The 24,735-nt window shown below is 33.0% G+C and overlaps 2 protein-coding genes across 5 annotated transcripts; both read left to right on the forward strand.

Annotated features, from left to right (window-relative positions):
• Positions 1 to 2,257: 2,257 nt before the first annotated feature.
• Positions 2,258 to 5,747, forward strand: LOC130735583 (sugar transport protein 14-like). Its single transcript, XM_057587519.1, has 4 exons — positions 2,258 to 2,592; positions 2,775 to 3,097; positions 3,825 to 4,454; positions 5,049 to 5,747. Exons 1-4 carry the CDS (start codon positions 2,451 to 2,453, stop codon positions 5,484 to 5,486), a joined length of 1,533 nt encoding a protein of 510 aa, XP_057443502.1. The 5' UTR covers positions 2,258 to 2,450; the 3' UTR covers positions 5,487 to 5,747.
• A 10,671-nt stretch (positions 5,748 to 16,418) lies between these two features.
• On the forward strand, positions 16,419 to 24,265 carry LOC130739004 (histone-lysine N-methyltransferase, H3 lysine-9 specific SUVH4-like). Of its 4 annotated transcripts, none has more exons than XM_057591205.1 (12): positions 16,419 to 17,716; positions 18,035 to 18,669; positions 19,665 to 20,096; positions 20,501 to 20,572; positions 21,560 to 21,661; positions 21,764 to 21,813; positions 21,911 to 21,999; positions 22,523 to 22,682; positions 22,867 to 22,972; positions 23,060 to 23,242; positions 23,346 to 23,588; positions 23,959 to 24,265. In XM_057591205.1, exons 2-12 carry the CDS (start codon positions 18,151 to 18,153, stop codon positions 24,070 to 24,072), a joined length of 2,070 nt encoding a protein of 689 aa, XP_057447188.1. In that variant the 5' UTR covers positions 16,419 to 17,716; positions 18,035 to 18,150; the 3' UTR covers positions 24,073 to 24,265. The 4 variants fall into 4 exon arrangements, with proteins under 4 accessions (XP_057447188.1, XP_057447187.1, XP_057447186.1 ...); XM_057591204.1 differs by having other exon boundaries at positions 16,419 to 16,649; XM_057591203.1 differs by having other exon boundaries at positions 16,419 to 18,669.
• The last annotated feature ends 470 nt before the right edge of the window (positions 24,266 to 24,735 follow it).

A 24,735-nucleotide genomic window follows, 5' to 3' on the forward strand; every position in this document is an offset into this window, starting at 1 on the left:
ATGAAGAATAAGAGAAAGAACAAGAGCACTTTCCCTCTCCGCAACGCCATCCACACCCACGTCCTCAGCGACTTCGTCTCCCTTCTTCATCCTTCTCGATTTTCCTTTTCCCTCCACCGAACTATTTCTAGGGTTTCGAGGTTTGCTTTAGCAGCGGCCTATTTCAGAAATGGGATCTCATGGACTGGGTTGTTGTGTTTTTCTGGTTTCGTCAAATTGAATTGGGGCAAATCTGCGACCACCGCCGGCGCTGCCATTGTCGTCTTCTCCGGCGAGTTCCAACCCTGTGATGATGATTTGAGACCAGATTCTTTGAAAATGAGGAAGAATAAGAAGCAGCAACAGTGTGTGCGAGAATAAGGGCAGAAAACACTCAGATTCATCACACCCATCTCTCTCTTTTTTCTTTCTTTCTTTCTCTAGCTTCTTCTCCTTCTTCATTCCCCACCGGCGGCCACCACCCATACCCTCTCCCTCCATAACTTCCCCTCCGCTGCCGTCGCCGCCTCTTCTTCTTCACCATGGCTTCCTGGTCAAAACCCCTAAATCCCCCCACCACACCTTCTCCTCCATCACCTCACACAGTCAAAACCTCTCCATCGCCCCTCCTCTTCTTCACCAAGGCCACCTTGCTTGAAATCCCTAAAACACCATCATCCACCTTCGCTTCTCTCCTTCACTATCGTTGTGTTTTTTCTAATATTCAGATTTAGGGCTCAATTTGGGGCTGAATAGGTTAATTAGGTTTTTAGATTAAATTAGGGATTATTAGTGATTAGTTTAGGTTTTGCATTAAGATTTTATTAAGTCTTTGTTTTTAATTTATGACTTGGAATTAAAAAAAATTAAGTATTAAAATTTTTCAATTTAAAAGAAAATCAAAATGACACGTGGAATTGCTGAGTAGGCTAAAATTGAAGCCACTTTAGCATTAGACACACTTTAGCCTTAATTGAATTAAAAAAAATTTCTAGGGACCCAATTTGATGCAAAAATTTTCTAGGCTCTGGATTTGATTCCCTTTACAATTACAGGGGCCTTCTGATGTATTAAGCCTAAATAAAATACAAATTGGATCGTTACTATGTGCATATGAGCAAAGGTTCATTAAAGGTGGAACGACCTACCACCATCTTCTTTATGCGCATTTCACACCCAAATGAGAGATGGCCAACTATCTCTTGCATATCTCTTTCCACACTCTCTTCGTCTTCCCTAAATATACTCTGATCGATAGAGTATAAGTGAACCCTAAGTGAGAGATATGCTTCTCTCTTCAAATTCTTTCTATAAATTTTGTTTTTCTAGTTGCGAGAATTTGTATAAAATGGAGAAAAAATAAATGAAGGGAATGACGACGGTTATTTGCTTATTGAAAATAATTTATTCATGAGAATCAAAGTTATCAACTTATAACATAGAACAACTTCTGTGTTCTCAGAAAGAATGTGTTTCCACGACTTAAAAATGACACCCACATAATTTTCTAAAAACACTTTTATAGATGTATATATTAATCTAATACACATGTGCGGAAGGAAAGCCATACTTATTAAAAATAAATTTTAAAAGAAAAATGATTCTTGAACCCCGCCACAATAACAATATTAAAGATATCCTCAGTTTGTGGGTTTTTATCGCGCTACAAGTTGCAAAATTTTAAGAAACAAATACAATTATTGTAGTCTGAAATCATCACAACTCCGGTACCTTACGCTATTTGTGGTGGTTAAAATCGCCTACACACAAATGTAATTAGACATCCAAGAGTTGAAGATCCAAATCTCTTTTAAGTGTAAATTCTCTCACAACCTCATTTTTTAAAGTGAACAACCAAAATGTAAAATAACTTTTTATATGCAAAAGGATACAAGTACATAAAACCAAATGTGTTGATTAAAGTGAGACTTCTTTGATCTTTCTCTATAAAGTTGTTTAGTTACTTTAATTAAATGCCCGAGATTAACAAACAAGACTCATGCACGAACTTGAAAAGACAAATGTTGACACATGCAAGAAATTATGGAGGAAAAATAGGACAATGACCCGGCAAATCTAAAAGCGGTAAAGAAAACCAATTGTTTAGGCAAGGACTTAGTCAATTTTTTTATAATATTTTTCAGTAATTTATGTCCTGTTAACTATTGCTACACTCAGGCCTTCTTTCTTGTACTTGAGCGGCTTGCACACCAGAATTGTTAATAACCTTCCAATTCCATTACCTAAATCAAGAAAATGTTAGGACTCAAAAAGAGAAAACATAGCACTTGGTATTAACTTTCTCATCTGCTGAATCCATGCAGATTAACTAACTGACATATTGTTTCTGAAAGAGTTGGCACTTGTAACTTTTCTCTTGTGTTCATACTCTAATTATATAACTCACCAAGACAGTGATCAATTTTCTCAGTAGATTGATTAATAGGGACATAACAAAAAGTGAGGCAAAAATGGCAGGTGGAGCATTTTCAGATGCTAGTACCCTCAAGAGGGCCCATCTTTACGAGCACAGGATTACTGGATTTTTCATCTTTTCTTGCATTGTTGGAGCTCTTGGTGGCTCTCTGTTTGGCTATGATCTTGGTGTTTCAGGTGAGTTCAATTCTAGCATCTTGACGCATCTCATGAAAATTCAACCATTGGTACGGTGTTGAGTAGTCCCATATTAATTAGGAGTGCAATCAAATAGCTGAATCCACTTATATGATGAGTTCCTTGATCACTTCTAAATTCTAATTATGAGGGTCTGAAAATATTTTGCTTGATAATTACAGGTGGAGTTACCTCCATGGATGATTTTCTCATAGAGTTCTTCCCACATGTGTATGAGAGGAAGCATGCACATCTTGCAGAAACAGATTATTGTAAATATGATGATCAGATATTGACACTCTTTACTTCATCTCTGTACTTTGCTGCCCTTATTTCCACATTTGGTGCTTCCAGTCTAACCAAAAACAAAGGTAGGAAAGCCAGTATCTTAGCTGGTTCTATAAGCTTCTTTGTAGGAGCTGTTCTCAATGCAGCTGCCAAGAACATTGCAATGCTGATCATTGGGCGTATCCTTCTAGGAGTAGGCATTGGATTTGGTAACCAAGTAAGTTCAACTTTAACCAGATCCTCAAAATGGAAAATGAAAACTCTTATTCAGCCTTTACCTCCACAAAAGACTAAAGGGTGTTACCAAATTTTGGTTAATAATGGTCACAACAAAATTAGAATGTATAACCTCATTCTAACTGTTAAATGTATAACATAAAATCATTCATGCTTCTTTATATAATAGCTTAGCTTAAGCTTTGTGATGGTTGATCCATGACTTATCAGAGAGCATCTATGACTAAGTGGTTAGAATTTGGATAACCTAAATTCACGCAGTCAAGAAATTTGAGTCGTGATCAAAGAATACATGGCTCAAGTTATAAGTCTATCTTCACAGTTCGATCTTGATGAAATGTATGAGCCGGCTAATCTCGATTGAATGGTTCAAATTCCTTGACTATGTGAATGTATAATTGACCTGACTAGAGGGAACTCAAATCCAAGTAATTTAGAGTTCGGCCTTTATTCCCCTATTATTCTAAAAAAGTTGAATTTCAGCAAAGAAACCTGGACAGATCCATTTTCCATGCCTCAAGCCCCATGGGCTCTTGTGTAAGGGGGCATGTTAGCATGTATCTTCACCCAACATATTAGACTTTGGGGATAATTAGTTCATGAGACTCACTACTCAATCTTTTCACCACTAGCTAAATCCTATTGAGAAGTGGCAAAGGGGGTATTACCAATTTTACTTACAACATGATTTTCTAATCCTCATGCAGGCTGTTCCTCTGTATCTTTCAGAAATGGCTCCTGCAAAAATCAGAGGAGCAGTGAACCAGCTCTTCCAATTAACAACATGTTTGGGAATCTTGATTGCTAACCTTGTGAACTATGGCACTGAGAGGCTTCATCCTTGGGGGTGGAGATTGTCCCTTGGTTTGGCTACAGTTCCTGCAACTCTAATGTTTATTGGAGGTTGTTTATGTCCTGAGACACCCAACAGTCTTGTGGAACAAGGAAGAATTCAGGAAGGAAGATTGGTGTTGGAGAAAGTTAGAGGAACCCGCAATGTTGATGCTGAATTTGATGATATGATTGAAGCAAGCAGAGAAGCAGAATCTATCAAGAACCCATTCCAGAACCTGTTCATTAGAAAGAACAGGCCACAGTTAATAATTGGTGCCTTGGCTATTCCAGCATTCCAGCAGCTAACTGGAAACAACTCCATCCTCTTTTATGCTCCTGTCATTTTCCAAACTTTGGGATTTGGTTCCGAGGCATCTCTTTATTCTTCTACTATTACCAGTGTAGCACTTGTTCTTGCCACACTGATCTCAATGGCTTTTGTTGACAAGTTTGGCAGGAGAGCTTTCTTTTTGGAAGCTGGTGCTGAAATGATATTCTGCATGGTAATTATAAATCTTCCTTTCATAACTTGAGTTTTGTCTGAAAGAGGAAATCTAAATCTATTAGTCTATCTCCTTGCACTAGATCTTTGAGTTCAGTAGTCTTCTGTGTGAAAAAAACATTTGCTAGAAGAGCTAGCCCCATAAAAATATTGATGTTCACTGCTTGAGTTGGCTTTATGTGGAGGATACTTATGTTAGACAAAAAAATTAAAAAGAGAAATCTATTTATGGAATAGGCTATAATACTTCAATGAGCACTAGTTTTCATTTGAAAAATTAGCCACTCACACCCTAATTTGAGCTGCACCTCCAGAGAAATAGGAAGAGAAATGAGAAATATGATAGACAATTAACAGGGAGTAGCTCATTATGAGTTACTTACTATCAGTGATCTGATAGGATAAAGAAAGAGACAAAAGAGAAAGTATGTGTGAAAATAATTTCATTTTACTCATATTCCTCACCTAATCGTCCTAATCTATTTTTATAAATGTGGAACTTGTTCACTGACATTTGAAATGAAAAACATAACATGATGTGCACTGCTAACTAATGTTGTAATTTGAGCATTTCTTTTTTTTTTTGAAAGTGCAGGTTGCTATGGCTATAGTTTTGGCTGTTGAATTTGGAAAAGGAAAACAGCTTTCAGTGGGAGTTAGTGTCTTCATGGTCATAGTGATTTTCTTATTTGTTTTGGCATATGGAAGATCTTGGGGTCCTTTAGGGTGGTTGGTTCCTAGTGAATTGTTCCCATTAGAGATGAGATCAGCAGGACAGAGTATTGTGGTGTGTGTCAACATGTTGTTCACTGCAATTGTAGCACAATTCTTCCTTGTCTCACTTTGCCACCTCAGATATGGAATCTTCTTGTTGTTTGGGGCCTTGATTGCACTCATGAGTTGCTTTGTCTATTACCTTCTGCCAGAAACCAAACAAGTCCCAATTGAGGAGATTTATCTTCTGTTTGAGAAGCACTGGTTTTGGAAGAAAGTGGTAGCACCAGAGAACAATGGGTCTGGGACACACGTATAATAATTAGTATAAGGCAAAATCTAGTCTTGTTTGTTGTGATTTAGGTACAATAATTTGATTGTTCTCACCTTGTAGTGATGCTCTTTTCATTGCCAAGGACATGAACAACTTTTATTTTTGTAGTAAAGCTAGAACATTAGCATAGATTACTTGTTCTTCATTATATTCTTTGCGTCTTGCAAATCTCATTGTAATGATTAATGATGGCATGTGATGATTTCATTTGCTATCTTCTGCGTTGTCCCAAGGTTGAAACGGATAAAAGAGGATAAAGTTCCATTCACACCCAAAACCCATCCCCTGACTCACACCAAAAAGTAATTTTATGAGAAAAGTTAATCATGAATGATTAAGATTAAAACAAATTAGCAGTTGAAATGACGTAGTTGGTTGTAAAAAATTGATTGATCTAGTTAAGTACATCTGCCCCATACTAAATCAAAATCACCTCACCTTCTATTTTGACCCCTTTAATAGTCTAAAATGAAATAATACTTAAGAATATTAATCATTCATTCCATCTCGGCATCAAAGTTGAAAATTCACATGGGATTTACTTCTCCGTTCAGAGAACATAACGCATTAGGTATTTACCTAAAAAATGATTATTTTTTTTCGTACACCGCCCCTTCTAATGAGATTCGAATAAAAACTATCAAGAAAGTGTGGTGCTAAAATACTCACTTGTTTAGGTAATAGCAATGAGATTTCCTAACAAAAATGGTAGTGATATAACTGTGTGAAAATAAAATGAAATAAAAAAAACATTTATAATTTAACCTCAAATACATAATGCTGCTATATAAAATTAGAGGTAAAAAACGAACTCCTCACTACCGCATCAACTTATTCTGTTGGAGTATTTGGTCATGCAACTTTTGAATTCTCTGGGTGATCTGCTGCTTCTTGGCATCATCTTCTGAGATATGTTCGAGTCATTTTTTTAAATCTGCTACAACTTTTTCCATATCACGCTCCACCTTTTCCAGCCTTCTTTCAAAATCTGCTTCTTTCAATTCACGTTTAGTGGCGAAAATTCCCGAAAATTCCATGAAACACCAAACCAAGACAGCAGCAGCGACCATTGTGATGAGGGACTGCAAAACAGCCCAGGCAGCAGCTGAGCATAGATCTCCGGCGGCGGAAGAGGATGAATCCCCACCCAAAACAGCCAGCAAATAAGCGCAGACTACCTTCATGTTTGCTGAATTTCAACCTTGGTATTCACGGTAGGGTTTTTGCGGAGTGAGTGTGTATTTAACTATTTATAATATCATAATTAATTAGTTGATAGAATATTTAAATCAGGAGTGCAATATTTATAAACTAGAACAAAATATAAATCATAAAATATTATCTTGTCATAATATATCATTGCAAAATAATATATTTTATCCTAAAAATATATCTTATTTTAATCTATCATGATAAAATAAAATATTATAAAATCATTTTTTTGAAAGTAAAAATATTAAAAAATCTAATCCTAACAAAGAAGAGTATAATTATAAATTATCTCAATAAACTTATCCTAAATCTCAAATGATACAATTAATTATATATACTATTAATAAACTAATACTTATAAGCACCCTAAAAAAACTTATATTTATAAGTGAGTCTATTTTACCGTTAATGGATAATTAGTCTAAGAAATAGCAGCAATTAGCCATCAATAAAAAATAAAGTTACCAACAGGTAGTTGGTTCAAGTGATACATGTTTGATTTCCCTTAAGCAAGGTATTGAGTTCGAGTCTTGTGGATGGAAAAAACATCCGCTGGGAGAGTTAGCCACATCATGATGTGATATTTCTTACTCGAACAGAATTGCATCTGAATGAGAACACATGTCTTAAACCAAAAAAATAAAAAATAAAGTCAACAAATTATTAATAGTAGCAATTATATATCCCCGTAAAAAAATAGTGGCAATTGGCAATCAATAAAAAATAAATTTAATATATTATTAAAATTAATATTTTTCATTTATAAATTAACATATTATAAATTATAAAAATATAAATATTAAAATAATTTTAATTTGGGGTGAGATGAAATGAGGAATATAACTTTTTTTATCATATTCGTGATTGGTTCTAATCCAACTCTCAATTTATGATAATTTTTACACGTGAAAGACATATAATTGCATCACAATAGGATGATTATGTTATCCTATCTTGTCTTTTTATCTTGCCCGCCAAACGATCTCAAAACAAAAACATGAATGAAGGGAGTATTTACTTGTAAATATTGATAATCTCTATCATTGATTTATGTAATTGTATGCTTAACGTTTTAGAAACACTTGAGAGACAATAGTGTCATTTTAATCCGTCTTGTTTTTAATATTTTTAGTTTTTCTTTTGATGTGATTACTAGTGTTTTTTTCCGTGCAAATCTATTGTATTTGATACATTAGTTAATCATGAACGCGATTATGCGAGTTCGTTTTCAATTATTATTTTTTAAATTCTAAGTTATCTATGTTTTAATTTGCTCCCAATATGTGCTCTCATCTTTCCCCATTAATTCCCCATTAATTGTCTTTTTTTCTCCCCCAATTTCGTTCCTCTCTCTTTTCTCTCATCTGACATTTTCAATTTTCAATTTCTCCATATTTTTTTCCTCTTTGTCCATTAATTGTCCTTCTCCCCCCTCCCCCCCTAATTCGCAAATTTGGGAAAATCTTAGATATGTAGTATATTAGATAATTAGGGAAAAAATTAAAATTTTAATGGATTATAATCTCAGCACTACAAATTTTATTTTTATATTGTAGATCATGAGAAAGAATAAAAGGTGAAATCAGGGAATGCTTGAAACTTTTCCTAATTTAAAGAGATAATGAAAACAGTTTCGAGATTTGTTTTGAAAATAAATTTAGTAAGGGGTAATCTAGGTAAATCTTAGATAATTAGGACAAATCTTTTAAAATTCGGTTTCAAGATAAAATAACACAACAGAAGAGAAGCTCTCTAACAAATTGACACGTTTAAACTCTTGTATCTGTTCATTATCTCCAGGTTCCCGTGCTCGAAACTGATTACATGGGAATGCTAGAAGTTCAAGACCTGAATAAAGAAGACCAAGGTTTTTAGATAGACAAAGAGACCCCACAGTTTGTGAGTTGTTTGAACCTTGAAAACATTTGAAGCTTATTGCTATGTGGTATATATAGGCAAAATCTCGAATCAATCCATAATTAATAATGGTCATTTACTAAGGATGTCAAAACTCAAACTAATGTTAAAAATTAGTAGCAGACATTGTGTCTTATTAGTGATATACAATTCAGAACTTGAGTTGTTAGAAAACTGAAGAAGAAGAAGAAGAAGATAACTCAGCAATGAAAGTGACACCAACAAAGCAACATATGAGAAGGAAAACAATGACAACACCATAAGGACACGAAACAGAAAACAAACCTTTTGATTTGTATTTCCATTACAACGACTCAATTCTGTGTAATTTGAATTAGTGAACCCACTGTAGAGACATCATCAGTTTTGAAACTTAGTGTAAGAGAATTGACCATCGCAAGTTTCAGGTAAATGAACAACGAAAGAAACTAAAAGAGCAAATTGACAACAAGAGAAAAGATGATTTAGGATGAGAGTTTGATGGGTATATATTTTTTTTTTAAGAACAGCGCAAGTAGGGATATATTTTCCTTAGCCATAGCTATAAGAATAGAAAATCATTCTAACAAATATATCAAAAGAGGATGAGGAAAATAATCTAATTACTCAACAACATTTCTGTCAAACACTTACACATTTATCAACTTACACAATTATCAGCACCACATGAAGCAAGTTGCATACTCGGGTGATCTTCCTCATTTTTCCTCCATGCCAACCGGTTCACAGTAGAGGCATATTGGAGAGGAGATGGCTGATGCAGTATTAGTAAGGAGTAATCTAGGTAAATCTCAGATAATTAAGGCAAATCTTTTAAAATTTTAATATTTTATGAAAAATGTTTCTCAGATTTAAAATTACCTTTAAAAAATCGGTTTCAAGATTTGTTATGGAAATAAATTTTAGGTGAAGAAAAATTTTATTTTTAGAGTATTAATTAAATTTTATGTTATTTTTATTGAATTTTCAGATTTTTATTTAATTAAGGATTTTATGAGTTTTTATTGTGATTTGGTAGTTTTTATTAATTATTTTTTATTGAATTTTTAGTTTTTTATTTAATCTAGGTAAATCTTAGATAATTAGGGCAAATCTTTTAAAATTTTATGAAAAAATTTCTCAGATTTAAAATTACCTTTAAAAAATCGGTTTCAAGATTTTTTATGGAAATAAATTTTAGGTGAAGAAAAAGTTTATTTTTAGAGTATTAATTAAATTTTATGTTATTTTTTTTTTGAATTTTCAGATTTTTATTTAATTAAGGATTTTATGAGTTTTTATTTTGATTTTGTAGTTTTTATTAATTAATTTTTATTAAATTTTTAGTTTTTTATTTAATCTAGGTAAATCTTAGATAATTAGGGAAAATCTTTTAAAACTGTAATATTTTATGAAAATATTTCTCAGATTTAAAATTACCTTTAAAATATCGGTTTCAAGATTTCTTATGAAAATAAATTTTAGGTGAAGAAAAAATTTATTTTTAGAGTATTAATTAAATATTATGGTATTTTTATTGAATTTTCAGATTTTTATTTAATTCAGAATTTTATGGGTTTTTATTGTGAGTTGGTAGATTTTGATAGTTTTTATTAATTAATTTTTATGATGTTTTTATTGAATTTTTTGGTTTTTTATTCAATCTAGGTAAATCTTAGATAATTAGGGCAAATCTTTTAATATTTTATGAAAAAGTTTATCAGATTTTAAACATCAAAAGTTATCTAACAAATTGAAAGCTATCTAACAAATTGACACCTGAAATTTGCTATTTAACAAATTGACATGTGAAATTATTTTTATGAGAATTAATCTGGTGCTGCCACGTCACTAAATGAGCCTGATAGAAGTTTTTCTTTTCTAATATACTAGTGTTTTTGACCTGCGCGTTACACGGGGAATATGTCTATTATATTTGATACATCAATTAATCATGAACGTGATTATGAAAGTTCGTTTTCCGTTATTATTTTTTAAATTCTAACTTATCTATGTTTTTTTTAAATTGTTCCCAATATGTGATCTCCTATTTCCCTATTAATTCTCCCTTAATTGTCTCTTTTTCTCCTGCAATTTCGTTCCTCTCTCTTTTCTCTCTTCTGACATGTTAAATTTTCGGTTTCCCTATATCTTTTTCCTATTTCCCTATTAATTGTCCTTCTCCCCCACCCTCTCTCCCCTCATCCCTTCTTTCAAATTCCCATTTCCCCCATTTATTTTTCTATAATAATTTCTTACTTCTGGAATGATTATTAAAACCTTTCATTTTCTTAAACATTTGAAAACCAATCAAATTAAATATTGTAATCTTCCATGTATCCATCAAATAATAACTGTTTTATTTCCCCAAAATAATTAAACAACCGAAATCAATAAATTTCCCTACCCCTATAATTCAACATATTTTCATTACAAAGAATGCCTCGAAAATTCAGTGAATCCATTTATTTTTCTTTAATAATTTCTTACTTCTGGAATGATTATTAAAACCTTTCATTTTCTTAAACATTTGGAAACCAATCAAATCAAATATTGTAATCTTCCCCATATCCATCAAATAATAACTGTTTTATTTCCCCAAAATAATTAAACAACCTAAATCAATAAATTTTTCTACGCCTATAATTCAACATATTTTCATTACAAAGAATGCCTCGAAAATCCAGTGAATCATAATTCTCCACAAATCCTGGCCAAGTCAATGTTTGTACATTTACCAAATCTACAGACAATGACAAACCAAAATATATCATCTGAGATGCTAAATTTTACTTCCACTTATATTAAAAAAAGAACTATTTCCCCACAACATTCTCACTTCTTGTCTCATCTCAATCATATCTCTACTTGCTCTCTTTCACCTCAACATGCTTCTTTACCGCCAGATGTAAGATAGAATGCAACATGGCCAACTCCTCGCTAGCATTGGGGAATGGTGTGCTTCTCCTTTGGTTAATGCAAGTTTTCTTTTATGCTTCTTCCACTTTGTCCTTTGACCTTCTTCAAAGAAATAAATATTCTTAGTGTTTGCTCTTAAGATGGGCAAGTTCTAAAAGATAGAAAATATGAGGAGATTTTAGATATCCGTAGAAGTAAAAAAAACTTGAACAAAGCAGATCCCACCAAATCTACAGAAACAAACAACTATTGCATTTGAGTTTCTACCACATCTAGCGGACATCTAGACCAGCTGATAGAGTCTTTGCAACAAAACCAGCATTGGAATCATCTCCCAAATAAACTAAGAATATTTCTTCAAGTCTGCAAATCCAGAGTAGTTGGACTAAACAAAAACTAAAATCAAATTTAGTTTTTAATATGCTTTTCTCAAACAAAATGTGAATCAAATTCATATGGTTCCATCCTATCTTTTCTTGTAAAAAAAAACCCGAGCAAACCCACTCAGAAAATACAAAAAAAATCCAACAAAATCTATTTTCTCATACAATTAGAAGAGGGAAGAATTGAATCTCTAAAGAACTTCTGCAAATCACAGCGAGTAGAGGTCATCAAAAGAGAAATACAGAGGGAGAACCACATATTGCATCCGTCCTCACTTTCTACAACTTGTTCAAAGATGCAAGACTTCTTCGTGAGAAAAATCACACATTACAAAACCACAGGTAAAGAGACCCCTTGTTTTAAAGTAAAAGAGACATACCAAAAAAACGTACTTCAGTCAGGTGTTCATGGCCAGCGCCACCACCCACATACTCAAATCCTTGTATCAAGCTCTTTAAACTGCAACAGAAAACAAATAGAAAATTCAGGCCTGGGCGCACTTTTCACAGTAGATTACAATAACAAAAAACTCAAAGCAAACTAACTAATATAGAAATAAAAAAAACATAACACTAAAGATTCGAATAATCAATTCACAAAAACCCTTAAATTAAGAAAAATTCACCGTTAGACAAAAACCTCAATCTCCAATTCATGAACTGTGTCTAATCTACGTAGTTTTCACCACTCCTGACATCAGCAACTGCATGGGTTGTATGAGAGTAGTTTCTCAAGCATTCCTTCTCACACTGTTCGAAGAAGTGTCTCTCGGAACTCGGAAGAGACTCTAATACAGAGATTTCTGATATGAACCCAGCATGAAACGCAAAAATAAGAAAATGCTCAAGCTTTTACTTAGCACATGTACAAGAATGATAAGAAATAAGAAGTAAGACTGCATTTGGCACCAAATTTTGACGGGGCCTATCAGCATAAAACACTTCTGATATTTGCTCTGATGTGTGATAATCAACACTGGAGTACAATTGTGCTACTAATCAAATCGAGTGAATCAGATTCACATCATAAGTTACAAAAATTAAAGGCACATTTCAGTCAAGTGAAACAAAAAAATGATGTAATGCCCCTCATGTGAACACCCCAAAAAATTATCCATATATGTGAGAAAAGAACAAAATAATTCTCCCAGCGAAACTCATAATTCCTCCATCGAAAATAATTCTATCCATAGGATCAACTATCAAGTATCAAGACAGGTTAATTCATAAGTTATGTAATGCCAAAAGTAATTGTGATTACTTCACCAATGAACTTATACTAAAATTAATTTAAATTGAACTTAAGAAAATATATAGAGCAAAGTAAGATATGTCACCCAATTGACATAGTAAAACATGATTGATTATATGTAAAGCTGATGAGATTCAGGGAACGATGAACCAACCTTAAGAATGGGCTAGACATGCTCATGAAGATTAAATATGAGCTCTTCATATGCTTTCATCGATTTGAGTGACATGTGCATCATAAAAAAAATCATCAACCTTGCTTCTTCGCAAGAATCAAAACTGGAACCGGATCAGGAATATTGGCTACGTTTCAGACCCTAAGGAAGTTTTAAAGAAAAAAAACTGAATCAATTTTTGAAATCAAAGAAACGTAATCACAATTTGCACAAAAATCTTGGATGAAGGAAGGCGCAATCTTAGATAATTAGGGCAAATCTTTTAAAATTTTAATATTTTATGAAAAAGTTTCTCAGATTTAAAATTACCTTTAAAAAATCGGTTTCAAGATTTGTTATGAAAATAAATTTAGGTTTTAATATTTTATGAAAAAAAATCTCAGATTTAAAATTACCTTTAAAAAATCGGTTTCAAGATTTGTTATGAAAATAAATTTTAGGTGAAGAAAAAGTTTATTTTTAGAGTATTAATTAAATTTTATGGTATTTTTATTGAATTTTCGGATTTTTATTTAATTCAGAATTTTATGAGTTTTTATTGTGATTTGGTAGATTTTGATAGTGTTTACTATTAATTAATTTTTATGGTATTTTTTTTGTTTTTTACTTTATCTAGGTAAATCTTAGATAATTAGGGAAAATCTTTAAAATTTTAATATTTTATGAAAAAGTTTCTCAGATTTAAATCAAAATAGGTCAAGATTGATTTGATTTCTAAATAAAAGAGAAGCTCAAATGAGAATTAATCTGGGAGTGACACCTCATTAGATTGATTTGATTTTGAAATAAAATATGTCAAGATTTTATTTAGTAATTAAGTGTGACATGTGTCAAAAGAAGAGAAGCTCAAATGAGAATTAATCTGTGAGTGACATCTCATTAAATTGGCTTGAGAATTAATCTGGGAGTGACACCTCATCAAATTTGCCTGATGGAAGTTCTTCTTTTCTAATATATATTGATATTGATATTGATTGATTGATATTGATATTGATATTGATTATTATTGTTGTTATTATTATTTTATCTTTATAAAAAAAATTAAAAAAGGGGTAAAAACAAAAGAAATGGTTTGGTTTGTTTCGGTTGTTTGCAAAAAGAATTTCAAAACCAAATCAAACAAAACTGATGCTGAACGGTTTGAATCGGTTCAGTTCATCGTTTTCACAACTTTTTTAAGACAACTTCAAATAATGGTTCAAAAAAAACTTTCAAATAAGCCTCAAAGTTAGTAACAAACTTACAGTTCAAACAAAATCACATTATGCAAACTGAATCAGATCAAACCGTGGATTCACTTACCAAACTAGTGAAATAGAAGAATGGGAACAAGCGATGTTGGATGATGAGTGAAGCTAGATTATCCTAAACTGGCAAATATGAAAATAAATGATGAAGTGAGACTGTAAGAGTAGAGACGACAAGAACGATGATAACAAACAATGAAAATGAACAATGATGTGGGTGGAGGACGGAGGTTATGACTTACCAGTTACAAGGAAACAACAACGATGTGGAGGTGTGGTGGTGGAACAACAATTGCAATGTGAAGGCGTGTGTGGTGGTCGAACCGCGAGGCGTAGTAGTGGACCATGGAATCGCGACGAAGGAAGATTGTGATCTGTGTTCTGTAGGAAGGAGACCGAGAGTAGAGAAAATGAACACGACTAGGATTTTTAGTTCGACTTAACATAAGTATTTATACATGTCATATTTTTTTTTTAATAAATATATCATCAGTTCTGTTCTTCAGTTTTTCAATTTTTAATTCTTCAAACCATGAATAGAACCAATCTTCATTAGTTTTCATCGGTTTTAAATTAAATACCAAAACAGCCGATCCAAGTTAATTGGTTTGATTTGATTCGTTGGTTTCATCAAATCGATCAAATCCGATTAGCACTCCTATCTCTTAGTCCTAGGGGTAGCTAAGCTCTCAAATGTCCCCTCCTAGCAAAGTAGATGCAAGGCTCTAGGGAAGGTGGAAGTGACATAAAATGATCGGTAATAAATGCAAAGGAAAGAAAAGAGAAAAAAATGAGGGATGTGTCAATAAAAGGGGGAATGAAAAGGAAGAAGAGGAGACTTCATTTGGTGGAGAGTGTTGTCTTATTGTGAAAAAAAAGATTGAGATAACAAACACTTACACTTGGTAGATAAGAGATAGATAGTGAAGAGAGAGTAGAGAATAGAGAAATTAATTAGAGCTAGAGATAAATGAGAGAGATGGGAATTAATGGGGTGGAAGAGAGAGAAAGCAACTAACTTTTGATTAAAGAAATATTTATTAAAACAAAAAAGTCAAGAATAGAGATATTGGCTCTAAACCGAATAATGTTATGTTCACACCTTTAATACGAGGTGGAGAGAGGTGGAGGAAGAGAGAGATAAAAATAAAAGAGAAAGTAAGAGAGAGAAAGTATGAGATGTGATAAATGATAAGAGGAGAGAGATATAAATAAAAATGAGTAAAAATTAAGTGTTTAAAAAATGAAGTGTGTATATATAATTGTTGCTCTAAACCGCCACTAACTTCCAAGAAAAGGTAAAAAAAAAGGGGGCAATTTATCATCGCCACTAGCTACACTTAAATAAAAAAAAGCACCATTGCCTGAATCTCTTCGCAAAACGCGAAGAGGTTAAGAAGTGAGATTTTTCCACCCTCTATCTCTCTCTCACCCACGGTAATTCACAACCAAATACTCATACACACTCTATCTCTCTCCTATTTTTCTCTCTTCCTTGAATCTCTTCTTCATCTCTACGCTACCAAACAAAGTGTTAAGCTTTGTGTGGTTTGGATGAGAATGAGTGAAGAGAGAGTGAGAGAAGAAAAAAGACAAATTGAGAAAAAGATGTGAAAAATATAGTAAATTTTATAAGTTGTTTATATAATAAAAAGAGAAAAAAATATAAAAGAAAGAATGACATGTACATTTTCACCTCTCAATTAGTTGAGTAGAGATCGAAAAGCGTGAAAAATACATTTATAGCAAAATGACATTTTTACCTAAAAATATACTATAAATTAATTGCATAATGATAAAGAGACAAAATAATAAAGTGAGAATTCACGATTTTCCAAGTGCAAAATGTGATCTTTTTTCACCTCTATCTCTCTCTCTCTCTCTCATGTCTCACCCTCCACCAAACACATTTGCAAACCCATCTTCCTTCTAACTCTCTCAATAAACTCTCTTCAAACCAACAATGTCTTAGTAAACCAACGTTTGAATCAGAGGCAAAGAAGGGGTCATCAAGTGAGCATTTTAAAGTGAATTATGGACTAGAATTTCAGCTTCTTCAATCAGGTAAGTTTTCTAACTCTCTGAATATTTGATTCCACTGCCATTTTCTTTGCAAATAATTCAATGAACAAAAAGGGATAAGGGTAGCTTAGACAGAGCTTGAAATCCTTCAGAGACTCAATACATGCAGAATCTCCCCAGAACCCACTCCCAGAACCACCATCACCTTGTCGGAAACCTCCCAGAACCACCACGGACACAAAACCCTTAGGTGTGTCTGTGTTTGTTGGGCTGAAAAGCCCAAATATGCATAATGTGGGTATTGCCTATTAGGTGTTTTGTGTCTTCTCTTTTATTCTGTTGATAATGAACCAGTTTGTTATTGTGATTAGTTGATAGATATATTATTTTGTATGATTTTGTTTAAAAGGTGTATGATTCTGTTTTAGACTCTCAGGTTCGTGTTATTAAAGGGAAAAAATCAATTTGATATTTCCTCTATTATTTATGCTAAATGTCAATATTTTCAAAAATCCAAAAAAAGAAAAAATCTCATAAAATACAAAAAATACCTTTCAGGAAAATTAAAAATATTATAATCAATTTCTCTCATTAATTGTTAGAACTACGTAGCCTTAACGCCTAGGCCGGGAATTAATTCCTGATATGCATCCTAAAATAAAAGAATCCTTTATGATTCCATTATAAATAATTCTTTTTCTTTCTCTTGTAAATATTTTAATCATAAAATATTTTCCTTGTGGGGTAAAATGATCCTTTTTTTTAAGTTATTAATTTTGAAATCGTAAGTTTTTTAATAAGGGTAATCTAGGATAGTAAATAATTATTTTCATAAATTTGTTGAAGAATTAGGTAAAGTTACTTATAAATAGAAACGGATTAAGTATCAAAGATTTTAATAGATTTTATAAAATCAAATACCAAATAAAATATATATTTGTTTTGATTCAACAATATAAAAGCCCAAGATTGCTTAGATTTTCCCCAAATCATGGACTCACATGGCTTCATAAAATAAAAATCTCCTTATTTCATATTGTGCCTTCTTCAAGTATAAGCTCAGATTCAAGAATCTTCTCCATTGTGCTTCAAATGTTACTGGTGAAGTGGTGAGTTCTCACTACTCCTTACCCATCTATACACAATCATTATTTCTTCTGAACTCTCTTTAACGCTTTTGTTTTTTATTTGCTATTATGGTTTCATCTCTTCAATATATTGTTTTGTTCAACATTGGTTATTGGAGAATTCAATCTGTTTTATCTCTTTATGATTTTTTCTCTTTCTCTTTTTTCTTTTTAGTTACAACATTATTCAGATCCTTGTAATCAAGAAATTGAAATTTATGTTAATTCAATTTTTATATGATTAGAATCTCATGAAATGTTAATCCAGGGTTGATTGGTGCCTAACAAAATTTTGAACAGGTCCAGGGAACAAGTCCTTTGCAACTTTTTACGCCTTCACTGCCTCAGTTCTCTAATTTTGCCCTAAATTAAATCTTCTCTGTTACCATTCCTCTTTCCTTCCTTCCTTCCCTCCCATGGCGCCAAGACGCAAGAAGGGAAACACGCGAATGGACGCTGCTCTCGACGCCATGTCCCCTCTCGGGTTCCCCAGAAAAGTCGTCCGTCGAACCGTTGATAAACTCCTCAAAGTTTATGGTGGCAATGAAGGCTGGAACTTCATCGAAGACTCCGCGTACCGTACTCTCATCGAGAAACTTGTCGAGCTGCCTCAGGCAACGGATCAGTCCGCTGAAACCATATCAGCATCCAGTGAAACTGGTAATAATCAAATTGCCATTGATGCTGTGGACATTTCATCGTTAACTAGTGAACCTGGTAATCAACTTCCCACCAAAACTACAGACATTGTATCAGCAGACAATGAATATGATTGTAAGCCTGCAGCACTATCTCCTTTGACAAAGTCCTCACAACCTGTGGGGAAGCTTTGTCACAAGAAGCGTAGACCTTGCTTTGGCTGGATTTCTGATGATAACGAGGAAGAGGAAGAGGAAGAGGACCTGGTAGAACAACCTCCAGTTCCAATGTCCAAGGTATTGTTTTATATGCAAGCAAGTAAATGATGGGTCAATTAGTATAAACAAGGGCAGGGTATTACTTTTTTTTTATAAGCCAAATATATTACATAGAAGTACCCTACAAGGGTACTTCAACCCAATACAAGCTAAGAATGAATAACACAGGATCCAAATCACAGTATAGTGCAAATAAACTAACAGCCCCTCATTTATATGCCAACACAGACATAACAATTCAGTACATTCCTAACAGGATCAAGAAATGCAATTTTCAATTGCCCTGTGTCGCAGTGCAGGCGAGATTTGCCTTGTGCATCCCCTGCATCGTGAGATACCACATATCTTTGGGTGAGAACCAATAGATTCTAGGGTATTACTTAAAAGCAGCGGAAGCTAGGGAACTATCAGATATTCAGATTAGCTCCAAGGGATGAAATTTGAGGAGGAAGTGATCAAATCCTGGTAATCAGCATGCATGTTACAATTTTGAAGAACACAACTTACAGAATTACCTCCAAAAAAATCATAACCCAGGCCACCACAATATCTGCAAACATCAACTTCTAGGTCTTTGTCCCTTGGATAGCTACCATTAAACCACCTTATCCCCATTGATCCATCACTAATCCCCTTGGAACCATAGAAGATAAAGAAATCTGACAGCGAGAGTAATTGTTTGAGCTTTTATCCATTAGATTTAAATAGAATGAATGAATATGACCATATAGTGTCAAATTTTATTTTAACACCTATGTCACTTGATCCGATCGTTATGGTGAAAAGGAGATAATTAGGAGGTTTCATCAACCTATATATTATGTAACATACATGTGTTCTACGTAGAATGTTGAGTTGGTAAAGTGTTGAGATTTTTTATTTTATTTTCTCCTTTATTTATCTTAGACCACCTTTCATTTTCTTTATCATAACCCCATGTGCTTCATGGTTTTATTATTATTATTATTTTTATAATATCCATATTGTTAAATTACTTTTCTTTGAATTAAAAGCAGGTGTCACTTTCTTCTATGACCAAAATGGAGATAATAAAGAGCTGCGAAAACGTGGTTGATGTACACCACAGTGAAGTTTTATCAAATGAAACAGAGAGTACCAACAAGCTTAAGAGGCCTTTTGATGGTAGTGACAAAAGAGAGTTAATGAGTGGTGGTGATGATGGAAACCACTCTATTAAGAAGAGGACCAGACACAACCTCATTATGCAACAACAAGCATGTGAGAAAGTAAATGAAAGATGTGTAAGCAACACACTCTCTCACTCAAGTGGTTGTGGAGTGACGTCAATGGCTGGCGGAGATAATGATGCTCCAACATTGATAGATACAAGTTTACTGAATTTTGATGAACTAGATTTCAGGGGAATCCTAACAATGAAAGAGTCATTGAGGCTTGCCAACATATCAAGACTTGAATCTTATGAGGTGAAAAACCTAACAATTACATTTTTGTTGTGAGATTATTTTCTCACTTACTTTTTCACACTTGCATAATGTAAAACAAGGGATCCATATTCTGTCTCAAGGTCATTGCACTTAAGCATCCAAAGCCATTTAGTAACATGAGTCATCTAGTACTTCCACATTCCAGGTTAATATATCAATTTCTTTTGATTTGGTTGAATATGAATTGAAAATTTATTTGAATTGTTGTTCGGAATGTTGGAACTTAGCATTTTGGTTGATGTTATTATTTTTCCCATTCTAGTAATGTCTATGTGTTTGTATTTTCACTTCTGCATTTTACTTATCTAGAAACAAGAAATTTTCTACACAAACACACGCTAACAAGTTCATTTCTAACGAGTTTTTCTAATACTTTCTCACAGGAAGAGCAGAATATATGCAAGCGAGGGAAAAGTAAAAATCGGAAAGCTGTCAAATCTTCAAGGACTAAAAAGGTGAGTCCTTACTTTAAAATTTTGAAATTTTGAAAAATTAAATTAATGTAGTTTAATTAATGTTACTGATAAAATATATTATTTTGATAAATTATGTAAACCCAAGGTTTAGTGAAAGCATTTTTTAGAGAAGAGAGTTTCATGAGGGTTTCAAAACTTGATGTAATAGGATTGATTTGAAATCATTTATGTTGTGTTAAAAAATAACCATATAAAAATGTCTTGTATATTTTTTAATTCTTTTCTTTGATTATTAAACTTCTATTTTCATGAGTATTAAGTAATAGTTTGATGTTGACATGGTGCTTGTTAAACTCTAATAAATAAAAACAGACTGTCTTATTACTTTGCTAATCCTTTGAAATGTACTTCCTTTGTTATTGCAATGAAAACATACCTAGAAAGAAAGTTCCTCATTTCATCACTAATTTTTATGATATAAAGGATATCGAAGCTTCAATTTTGGAGAGTGTATTTGGATTTATGCATATATCACCAAGGTTGAGCTCTGTCTCAAAGTGCTTGTGAAACTGAAAATGATAGGAAGATAGTTCAATAACCTCGTTGGGAAGACAAACCCCCTCCTCCATTCTCAATGTTTAAATTTTAAGCATTTGTATTTTTCCCCTTATTTTTGTCTTGCATGTCGAATCAAAACAGAGAGGGTAGAGGATTTTAAAAATTTCTAGTAACTTGCCACTAACCAAATCATCCTACATTTATTTCTAGCAATTCATTAATAATTTACTAAACTTATAGTAATCTTTAAACCTTTGCAAATAATGAAAATAGAGAAATTAAGATCTCCTAAAAAATCATAAAAAATATAACTATCGACTTCAATAAATCTTACTTGAATACAGAGTATATATACATCTTTTATAAAATTTTGATTATAGTCATATTTAATCTCTGTAAATGAAATATTTCAATGTTACATATAATGTTGTTTTCTTATAGATTCATTCATTTTTCATTTTCTACCAGGTCGATAAAAGTGTGGATGTTGAGAAACGTCCTCCTAGCATTACGTCATCGAAGTATTTCTTAAAGAAGCTACATAGACTAGCTGAATTGCGTACTGATAAGGTGCATATTCTTTTTTCAGTTTCATCTTAGTCTATACTAGTAGCAATTTTCACTCCAATGGTTGACAATTGTGCTTTTAATATGGTTTGACCTCTTATTTAGGTTCATTGTGCACTAGAGGAAATATCGATAGCTTCTTTTGATTCTCCAAGGTATGCTATCTTTGAACCTCTCAAGAAATACAGTTTGAACTATTTTATGTGCATTAAATTTGTAATTGAAGTCAAAAGGATATGTTTCTTTTATTAGTTTGGTTTGTATGGACCTCAGCGGTGGACAAGAAGCTATTCCCATTCCTGTTACCAATATGTATGATGATCCTCCCGTGGAACCAACTAGTAAGTTCAATAATTAACTTGTTGTACCAATGTTCAATAGCAACTAGGTTCTGCTTATAGGAGGAAATAAGTAATTAAATTATATTAAGAAAATAAAGGAAAACAAAGAATATTAACATAATCTACTGGGTGTAATCTTATCGTAATCCTAAGACTAATATATCATACTTTGACAATAAATTTTATCTGAATCTATCATACCATAATTGTAATAATATAAAATGTAATCCTTAATAATTTTATCCTAATAGAATTATCTTACCAAACTATATCCTAACAAATAGCTCATCAGGTACTTTGAGTTCAATATCTAAAATATGTAAATAATTTTCTGACTTGAGTAATTAGGAGTTCGTCTCTAATTAAATTTCGAAGATAATCTTTATAATTTTATGTGGCTTCATATTGTGTGTGGTTCTATTATTCCCATTTTTCTTTTATTCACTGTTTTATTTGGGGAAATTTTGTTAGTCTAGTTTGATTTGGGGAATTGGTGCTTGTGAATAATATTTGAAATTTGTAGGTTTCAAATATATCAAATCTATTCAAGTTGCAAGCAATGTGAAAGTCTCATCCCATACTGGTGGATGCAAGTGCAAAGGAAAAGGAAGTTGTAGGAGGTGTTCTTGTGCTCGCCTTAATGGCACCGAGTTTCCATATGCTCGTCATAATCATATTGATAGGTGAGTACTTTAGTTTTCAGTTTGATTTTCTTCTACGTAGTGTAGAGTTCTCCTACCTATGAAGACATAGAAGTTCAGAGACCTATTTGATGTAATTAATAATCATAACTAGATAATATGGCCAAGTAATTTTTAAATGATCTAAAGTTCATTTAACACACCATATTATCTTATTCATTCTTAGGTTGATTGAGCCTAGAGATATCGTGTTTGAATGTGGACCAAGTTGTGGTTGCGGACCTGATTGTGGCAATAGAGTTTCTCAGAAGGATTTACAGTACCGGCTTGAGGTTATACATCCAAACTTCTAAACATGCTTTCAATCAATAATGTGCGGATTTGTGTCAAGATCCTAAATACCATGTTGTTATGCACAGGTTTTTCGTACAGTCAATAAAGGATGGGCTGTTAAAACATGGGACTTCATTCCTTCTGGCGCACCCGTTTTGGAATATATCGGTGTGCTTCGCAAAAATGAAGAGTTGGATACTGTATCTGTAAATGAATATATTTTTGAAATTGATTGTTTGCAAACAATCAATGAGGTAGAGGGGCGAGAGGTAAGAATACAACTGTTTTTCAATTTGAACAAGTTTTTTGAATGATGCAAGGTTGAGATTGAAAGGGTGATATTAACAAAAAAAGTTCATTGATATTTTTCAGAGACGGTTGCATAATGTATCATTACCTGCAACCACTTGTGTTGAAAAAAGGAATGATGATGATGAGACAATGGAAAATGTTCCTGAGTTTTGCATAGATGCTCAGTCTTTGGGTAATGTTTCTAGGTTTATCAACCACAGTTGTGAGCCAAACCTTTTTGTGCAGTGTGTTCTGAGCTCCTACAATGATATCAGACTAGCTCGGGTGGTACTATTTGCTGGAGATGACATATACCCTTACCAGGTAACTAAAGGATCTTACTCTTCTATACAGTTTTGCGCATTTGGGGTTTTTCTTTGATAGGACTGTTGTGATCCTGGCATAGGTTACTTTTCGTTGTTTTCGCTGCTTTCATTGTTGGTGTTGTACTTCATCCTTTGTCAGGAGGACTTATTCTCGACATCATTGTTCGTTCAATAAAACTTCTGCTTTCGAAAAAAGAAAAGAAAAGGGGATCTTACTCTTGTGCCTTTTGTCATTTACAATTTCTCTCATTTACGTTATGATTTAGTGTAGTATATAGCATGACTCTTTTCATAATTGTTCTAGCTAACTTTTTTCAGGGAGGGTATATTTATTGGGATGATGATTAAAAGGTTATTTGTTTTGACAGGAACTCACATATGACTATAATTACAAACTTGATAGCGTTATTGGTCCAGATAAAAAAATCAAGCAGTTACCGTGTCATTGTGGTGAGACTACATGTCGTAAGCGCTTGTACTAATTTGGTGTACACAACAGAAGACATTTGCTTGATTTGAGAGTGAGCTTCTTCAAATTTTGGTTGCATGTCCTCCTTCTCGTTTGCTTGTTAAATATGTTGTATTGTCATTTTCATTGAGAATTTGGGGGGTTCTCCACCTTGTACAAATTGTGTACAATTATTTATTAATATGAAGATAACAGTGTTAATTGCATGAATTTGTATGATATTATATTCGCATATAGCTAGAATGGTCCTCACACAAGAATTCACCTATCCTTGCCAACTCATGTCACGGAAGGACACTATTGAGCCCAACACTTCAAGATACTCTTAACTCTTAAAGAGGCATTTCATATCTCCTGTGAGTACTGAAACTTACAAACTACCTCCACCATGCTTCGTGCCTACGACATTTTCGTCGGGCGGTATTTGCCAGTAGTGTCATCCGGTCATGGAATAGATGAAATAAACAATTTTTTTCAAGAATGACATCTTATTGGAACAATTTGTGGTACTTAACTTTATTCAATCAGAATTTTAGAAGTAGAATTCATTTCCCAATTAAGTTATTTGAATAGCTTTGGTACTTAACCTCTAAGTCATTTCCCAATTACTATCACGATGAATCCAAGACAAAGTAGTCCTCCAATTTTAACAAATAGCTCGCTCATGTCATTGAGC

Source organism: Lotus japonicus, chromosome 2 (genome assembly GCF_012489685.1).
Source record: "Lotus japonicus ecotype B-129 chromosome 2, LjGifu_v1.2".
NCBI classification, from domain to species: Eukaryota; Viridiplantae; Streptophyta; class Magnoliopsida; order Fabales; family Fabaceae; genus Lotus; species Lotus japonicus.

Coding starts and splice junctions, on each gene's coding strand:
- LOC130735583 (XM_057587519.1), top strand. CDS start 2,451: ATGGCAGGTGGAGCATTTTCAGATGCTAGTACCCTCAAGAGGGCCCAT. Junction 2,593..2,774: donor CTATGATCTTGGTGTTTCAG/GTGAGTTCAATT, acceptor TGATAATTACAG/GTGGAGTTACCTCCATGGAT. Junction 3,098..3,824: donor GCATTGGATTTGGTAACCAA/GTAAGTTCAACT, acceptor ATCCTCATGCAG/GCTGTTCCTCTGTATCTTTC.
- LOC130739004 (XM_057591203.1), top strand. CDS start 18,151: ATGGCGCCAAGACGCAAGAAGGGAAACACGCGAATGGACGCTGCTCTC. Junction 20,573..21,559: donor AATCTTCAAGGACTAAAAAG/GTGAGTCCTTAC, acceptor ATTTTCTACCAG/GTCGATAAAAGTGTGGATGT. Junction 21,662..21,763: donor CTGAATTGCGTACTGATAAG/GTGCATATTCTT, acceptor CCTCTTATTTAG/GTTCATTGTGCACTAGAGGA.